The sequence below is a fragment of the Raphanus sativus genome, chromosome 9, assembly GCF_000801105.2.
Source record: "Raphanus sativus cultivar WK10039 chromosome 9, ASM80110v3, whole genome shotgun sequence".
Taxonomy (NCBI): Eukaryota; Viridiplantae; Streptophyta; class Magnoliopsida; order Brassicales; family Brassicaceae; genus Raphanus; species Raphanus sativus.
In genome coordinates, this window is record NC_079519.1 from 19,945,804 (window position 1) to 19,954,070 (window position 8,267).

Consider the following 8,267-nt stretch of genomic DNA (forward strand, 5'->3'; position numbering starts at 1 on the left):
CTTGTTTATGCCGACATGATATTTGCAAAATATTTTATTTTCTGTAAACTTTAATTCTTGAGGTTTTAATCGGGTTATCGATTAGGCGGATCAGTAGCATACGAAAATATATACAGTTGGTCCCCATGAAGTAAAACACTACGACCACACCTAATGTTTGAAAGGATATGAAAATTACATTTTTTTCTTACATTAGTGTCTCTTAAAAGAATGATATTGTATGCAGTGCTGTATGCTTGTTGAAGAAATGCGTTCTTCCGTTAGTCCGAAAATAAAGTTAGAAATATTTTCTTGTTTTTAATTTTTTGTTAGGTATGTTGTTTGATTCTAAAGTGGAATTTAATTATATATATGATTTTGGAATGTCATATTATTTCGAGGAGAGGAATTATAGAATCACATATCACTAATAAGTGGAACATCTAGATAATAATTCATAACAATATATAATTTTTAACACAAATTTCCCAACCCAATAATCAGAAGTAAAACTAATTCAAAACTTAGTTCCAATCAAAAATCATTTTATTTTGGAATGGTATCCGATATCTAATCAAGTATTCATATAACTAAAAATATTAAATTTTTAGTAATACTGAATATTATTAGTAAAATTTAGTATTCCAGATGTTATCTGTACTATATATATATAATTATTTTTTGAACTTTCTGGTGATTGATATCTAAAACAAAAATATAAAAATTTGAAATATTTATAAAATTATAAGTGAACCGATTTAAAACTAAAAATCAAATAAAAATATTATTGATTTCTAAATGGCTCCAAAATTCCTCTAAATAGAATATGTGGAACCAATGGATTTCTACCAAAACCAATCTGGATATCCAAAATGCCCAATAAAAATTTAAGTCTGTCTCATATATCAAAATACCGAAATGAAAAATAAATATTGGACATAATGTTATTCACAGGTCCCCCCAACACAGGCACATTTTCGGTCCCAATTCCCACCCCACACACAATGACCACTCTTTCCACAAATCTGTTTCAACCCCACTCAATAAAAGCAATTAAGACTTCAGGGAAGTCAAACAAAATTACAAGAAACATTGAGGACCACTCTGAAATTTCTACTACAGTTCTCATGGAACTTTCGCTGAAACCTGCTACAACGCTACTTACTCGGTGTATCCACCTGAAGCCAGAAACTCTATATATAGAGACCAAACTCACTTCCCAAGACATCAAACCAAACTTTCTAAATCTCAACAGAACAACAAAAACACAACTTATTAAACCCCTTTGAAAAAACAAGAGAAACAAAAATGGTAGCGTTGACTGCAGAGAAGCAAGATCAGAACCTACTGTCAAGAATGGCTGCTGGTGACGGCCACGGCGAGAACTCAGCTTATTTCGATGGCTGGAAAGCTTATGAAGAAAACCCTTTTCACCCAATTGATAGACCTGATGGAGTTATTCAGATGGGTCTCGCTGAAAATCAGGTAATGACGTAAAAAAAAAATCTAAACTTTTTTTTCTCTTTGTGTTTCTATGAACCTAAAAAAACTAATCTTGAGTTTCTCAATTGTGTAGCTTTGTGGAGATTTGATGCGTAAATGGGTTTTAGAACATCCAGAAGCTTCGATTTGCACAGCAGAAGGTGTGAATCAGTTCAGCGACATTGCGATTTTTCAGGATTATCATGGCTTGCCTGAATTCAGACAAGTAAGTTCGAGTTCTTGTGATCTTACAAAACGCAATCACTTTCGTCTGAATGATTATTTAAACTTAATTGTTGTTTTCTCTGATTGTTTCAGGCTGTAGCGAAGTTTATGGAGAAGACAAGAAACAACAAAGTGAAGTTTGATCCTGACCGGATCGTCATGAGCGGCGGCGCAACCGGAGCACACGAAACTGTTGCTTTCTGCTTAGCTAATCCGGGCGACGGTTTCTTGGTTCCGACTCCTTATTATCCAGGGTATGTTCTTGTTCATGAAATCATATTAGATTTTTGTTTAATCTGGTTTTGGTTTGATCTAACTTGGTTCTCGTTTGATTTCAGGTTTGATAGAGATTTGAGATGGAGAACCGGAGTGAATCTTGTACCGGTTACTTGTCATAGCTCTAACGGGTTTAAAATCACGATCGAAGCCTTGGAAGCTGCGTACGAAAACGCACGGGTATCGAATATTCCGGTTAAGGGTTTACTCATAACCAATCCTTCGAACCCGCTTGGTACGACGTTAGACCGGGATTGCTTGAAATCTTTGGTTAACTTCACCAATGACAAAGGGATCCACCTCATTGCTGATGAGATCTATGCTGCAACTACTTTTGGTGAATCAGAGTTCATAAGTGTTGCAGAAGTCATCGAGGAGGTCCCCGATTGCAACCGAGATTTGATCCATATTGTGTATAGTCTATCAAAAGATATGGGTTTGCCCGGTTTAAGAGTCGGTATAGTATACTCTTATAATGATCGGGTGGTTCAAATTGCCAGGAAAATGTCGAGTTTCGGTTTGGTCTCGTCTCAAACGCAGCATCTGATCGCCAAAATGTTATCTGACGAAGACTTCGTAGACGAATTCATCCGCAAGAGCAAACTACGGTTAGCTGCAAGACACGCAGAGTTAACCACCGGTTTAGACAGTTTAGGCATTGGTTGGTTAAAAGCCGGAGCCGGTTTGTTCATATGGATGGATTTAAGAAACCTTTTGAAGACAGCTACATTCGACTCGGAGATGGAGCTGTGGCGTGTGATCGTCCACAAGGTGAAGCTGAACGTTTCTCCAGGCGGTTCGTGCCATTGTCACGAACCAGGATGGTTTAGAGTATGTTTTGCAAACATGGACCACAAGACCATGGAGACGGCCCTAGAAAGGATCAGAGTGTTCACTAGTCAACTTGAAGAGGAGAGTCTGAAACCGACTAAACCGATGTCTAAGAAGAAGAAGTGTTGGCAGAGTAGCCTCCGGCTAAGCTTTCAGGACACGAGAAGGTTCGAGGAGGGCTTCTTCTCCCCTCATTCGCCAGTGCCACATTCTCCGCTTGTACGTGCACAAATATAAGACCGTTTCAGTTTTTGACTAAACTAATCTCCTAGTCTATATTTGAGAAGTGATTTGCCACATGTCTTTTCTACAATCGTTTTCACAAAAAAAATTATGACGTGGCTATTAAGATTGATGACATGTCATATGGTTAAATATGACATGGACAATTACATTTAATGTTAATATATATTTTTGGAAATCTTTTTAGAATATGGCAATAACTCATATATTACATTTAATATTGATTTATATTTTTGGTAAACTTTATAGAATATGGTAATAACTCATAAATCATCACTAAAATAAAAATATTCAAATATGATATTTTGAATTTCGAAATATTATATAATTTTACTTTTATAATAATAAAATTTTCTAAATTTTCTGAATTAAAAAAAAATAAATCGTAATTTCATTAGTTTCTTTTAGATATCTGCAAATTATATAAATATTATTTAGTTTTAAATTTTGATAACTATACAATTTTATATGATTTTTAGTAATTTTGTACAAGTTGATTTAATAATTCAACCAAATGAAATAAATAATTTTTTTTATCTAAGATTTTAACTTTATATATATACATATATATTCTTAAATATAATTTAAAATAAAAAAAAATATTTTCTCTTAATTTTATGCTTAATTAATGATATTTATATTAATTATTAGTCAAAATAATAAAATATATAATATTAATAAATTACATTTTAAAATATAAATTTTAACTTTTAAAAAATTCATCACTACACATGGTGCATGAAAACACCTAGATTAATAATTATGACATAACTACTAATATTGATGACATGTCTTATAGATTAATATGATATGGACAATTATATTTAATGTTAATTTATACTTTGATAAAAAAATTTAAAATATGGTAATAACTCATATATTATATTTATTATCGATTTATATTTTTGGACTTTTTAAAAATATAGCAATAACGCATAAATCATCATTAAAATAAATATATTCAATTATGACATTTCAAATTTTGAAATATCATTTAAATTAAAAATATTTCAAAAATATATACATATTTTTAGAAAATTATAAAATTAAATCATAAAATCAAATTAAATCGTAAAATCATAAGTTTTTTATATATATTTACAGATTTTATAAATATTGTTTAATTTTAATTTTTGACAATTCTGAAATTTTACATATTTATTTAATATATTTAATTAAAATAAATAGATAGAAAATCTATCTAAGATTATAATTTCAAATATATACATGCACATTCTTAAATATAATTCAAAATAAACAAAATTGGTTTTATCTTAATTTTAATGTTCAGTTAAATCAAATTTTACATATTTATTTAATATATTTAATTAAAATAAATAGATAGAAAAATCTATCTAAGATTATAATTTCAAATATATACATGCACATTCTTAAATATAATTCAAAATAAACAAAATTGGTTTTATCTTAATTTTAATGTTCAGTTAAATCAAATTTATATTAAATTATTGATAAGAAAAAAGAAAATTTATAATATTAATAAAAAATAAGTATAATTTATATTTATTTTTTAAAAAATATTTTAAAATTCTTTTACTGCACATGGTGCAGGAAAACACCTAGTTTGTCGTAAATTGAAAGATCAATTATTTAACATTGATTGTGACATTTTGTCTGATTAAATGTATAGCTACGACTATCAAGTCTAATATTCATGTAATTGTACCTCTTGTAAGTTTAACCCGTTGAATAATGTATATGAGAAATTATAATTTCTTTTAATAGTTTCAAACCGGTCTATACCAATGTGATTTCTAACAAGAACATTTCTGTTAAGTATCAGTAAAGAAAACTCAGATTTGATGAACTAGTTGCTATTAGATATTATGATGTCTGATTTTAAGCAAAATCAAATCTAACCAAACAGTTTATTCAACCAGCATAACAAGGAATCAGACGTGATAAAACCGATAAACCGACTGCTCGAGTGTGGAAAGAGGTCGACAAAACACCTAACCAAACCGACCAATATGAAGCCAAAACGACCCAAATCAAATCAAATTATATGTCTAAACCATTTGGTTCAAAAAAATTTCAACCTAAATGATTCGGCTTGGTTCGCTTTTAAACTGAATAAAATCGCACAACTGAGATGCTTTTTAATTATATTAATTAAGTATATTAATAATATTAAGATTTAAAATATTTAACAAAAACAATTAAACATAATTTTTATATATTTTACTTTTAAATGAATAGAATAAAACACATCTAAAAGTAAAATTAAATAATATGATTGTGAATCTCATACATCAATATTAAAACTGAAAAATTACCTATGATATTTGTATCAAGTTTGAAGATAATAATATAAAATTATTGGATTATATTTTTATATCATTTATTGTGATACTTGGCTTTACGTTTAAGTATAAATAATGTTTTAGTGTCAAATATGATTGTTTGTGTTTTTTATAAATTGTATTTTTAAAACTGAAATAGAATAATACTAAAAAAAAATCAATTCGACTGAACTGAATAGACATAAATAAAACCAAATTAAACTGAATTGAACACAAACCAAACCAAACCAAACCAAACACAAACCAAATCAAACTGAACACAAACCAAATTTTTGGATCATTAAAATGGACCCTTAAAAAATCATGTTTGATTTATTTCATATCAATATTTTTATAAATCCGTCTATACTTACGCATGTAATATCGATCAAGTTAACAAACAAATTTTGGGTCATTAAAGAATCACACATGATGACATGGGTTTATGATCATTGTAAAGTATAAAATTATTGTATCTAAAAGAACCCTATAAACATAAAATAGATAATTAGTGTTAAATACCATAAATGTGTAAAACAAATATTCATGTAATAAAATGAAAATAAACACCTGCAGAAATCTAGTTTGATCTATTAAAAGTGAAGTAGATTTTGTACTTAATTCTGAATTTTCCTCAATAATTATAAGTGAACACCATTGATAAATTGGTAAGATTCATACATGTATCTTTATAATATTATTTGAGAAGTCAGTTTTCTATGTGTCGTGTTCACATTAACTTTCACGGTGGTTGATTACATTGATACCCTTAATGAATTAAAAATATTACATTTAAATATTATTATTGTTTTTTATTTAGTTTTCTTTTTAAAATTTTCCATATAACATATATATTAAAAAGGAAACATTTATAAATTTTAAAAATCGAATTTAAAAACGAAAATATATGTATACATAATATGATTTCATTAAAAAGAATTTTCACAAGATAGTAATATTCTATTTTAAAAATATCTTTAAATAACATAAAATATAATTTTGAAGTAATAAAATACTTACTTTATATCTATTGTTTCTTAGATGAAAAATATATATATTTGTATTTAATGTGATTTTATAAAAACAATTCAGAAAGGTAACCTTGATATTAGAATAAGAAATATTATTTATTTTAAAACATAATTATAAACAATACAAAATATATATTTTCAAATTAATAGAAATATTTTGATATATCTATCTAATTTCTTAGATGATTACATAAAATCTATTATATTAAAAGAGAAGTCATGACTTCTCATTCATGTATGATTTTTTAAAAATGGACCCTTTGGACTCTCACTAGAAATTATTTATTTCATTTATTCATAACAATATGATTTAATAATATATCATTCTAATATAACTAACATCTCCTACAAAACCTCAATGATTAAAATAGCCCATGATTTTAGATTCCTTTTTCTTTGTCATCAAATATACAGACTCATATAGACTCTGCACACCAAACTGGTAGCTCTGCATCCATGTGAATGACAAAAGACGATTGTTGTCTGGCACTGCGTGCTAGACGATCCGCCCTTGAATTTGCCGTCCGTGATACATGAATGAGCTGTGAGCTATGGAAACTGTCTTGTAGACTCTTGATATCTTCCAGGTAACTTGCGAATGCTAGCCACTCTTCTGGTTCCGAAAACATCTTCACCAACTGAGAACAATCCGTTGCAAACGTAACCTGTAACTGTCTTAAATTTCTCATACATTCCATTGCCCAAATCAATGCCTCCACCTCCGAGTGAAGAGGGGACATACTTGCCCGAATATTTTGCGCCCCCATTAGACTCTCAAAACCTTTCAGAGTGCTGAGCCATCCTTGTCCCGAAAAAGAATCTTTATCCTTCCACGAACCATCTACGAAGCACCATCGCCCTGGGATTGTGGTAAGTGTATGTACTTGCGGTGCTATAGAATGCTGTATATTTAACTCTTGTGCTGCCGCTCACAAAGTAGATTCCGTTTCAGCCAATTGTAGTGTATCCCTTGCATCAATGTCCAGATTGCTAAAAACCTTACAGTTCCTTGCTTTCCATATATACCATAGTATCCATACAAACTGATGATCGCTCATCTGAGGTAACACTCTCCAAAATAAGTAATCCATATTGGTGAATAATGATCCCGAGGGGAAAACATCTGGATTTGATGGTATCTTTGATAATGCCCATACTTGTCGCGCTGGAGGACATTCAAAGAATACATGATTCAAGGATTCCTCAACGTTCCCACATCTATCACAACTTATCTCCCCTTGCATCCCTCGTGATTTTAAATTCTTTTTTACCGCAATACACCCTGATACAATCTGCCAGAGAAAATGTTTCATCTTTGGTGGACACTTCACCTTCCAACAAAAAGCTTTCAAAACATCTACCGTCGGACCATAGAAAGCTGATTGTTTTTCTTTATCTGGGTAAATTCTTTCCACCTCATATCCCGATTTAACCGTATATTTGCCATTGCTGGTAAAATGCCAGCCATCCTTATCTTCCATGCAAAATCTACTAAGAGGTATACTTTCTATAATCTTCGCATCCAATGGATCCACCAAAGCCCGAATGGCCTGTGAATTCCACGTCCTAGAGCCGGGGGAAATAAGAGAATCCACGGTAAGTTCCGGAAACATATTGTGTTGATTTTTGTTTGCTGGTCTTGGGCGAGTGGTTGGGAGCCAAGGATCATTCCATACTGAGATAGATGAACCTGTTCCCACCCTTTTAATTAGTCCTTTGCTAACCAGAGATCTAGCTGATACTATACTCCTCCAGCCATATGATGGGGAGTAAGAACGGATTGGTTCGAGGGGTGAAGCGTTCCTGAAATACCGACCCTTGAACACTCGAGAAAATAGAGTGTTCGGTTTATCTATTAGACGCCAAAGTTGCTTTCCAAGCATCGCCGTGTTAAAAT

The 8,267-nt window shown here is 30.5% G+C and overlaps 1 protein-coding gene across 2 annotated transcripts; it reads left to right on the top strand.

Moving 5' to 3' along the window:
* Positions 1-1,195: 1,195 nt before the first annotated feature.
* Positions 1,196-4,779, top strand: LOC108828192 (1-aminocyclopropane-1-carboxylate synthase 6). 2 transcript variants are annotated; one of them, XM_056994592.1, is made up of 5 exons: positions 1,196-1,464; positions 1,556-1,687; positions 1,780-1,940; positions 2,025-3,053; positions 4,617-4,779. In XM_056994592.1, exons 1-4 carry the CDS (start codon positions 1,288-1,290, stop codon positions 3,028-3,030), a joined length of 1,476 nt encoding a protein of 491 aa, XP_056850572.1. In that variant the 5' UTR covers positions 1,196-1,287; the 3' UTR covers positions 3,031-3,053; positions 4,617-4,779. The 2 variants fall into 2 exon arrangements, with proteins under 2 accessions (XP_056850572.1, XP_018457297.1); XM_018601795.2 differs by lacking the exon at positions 4,617-4,779 and having other exon boundaries at positions 2,025-3,216.
* The last annotated feature ends 3,488 nt before the right edge of the window (positions 4,780-8,267 follow it).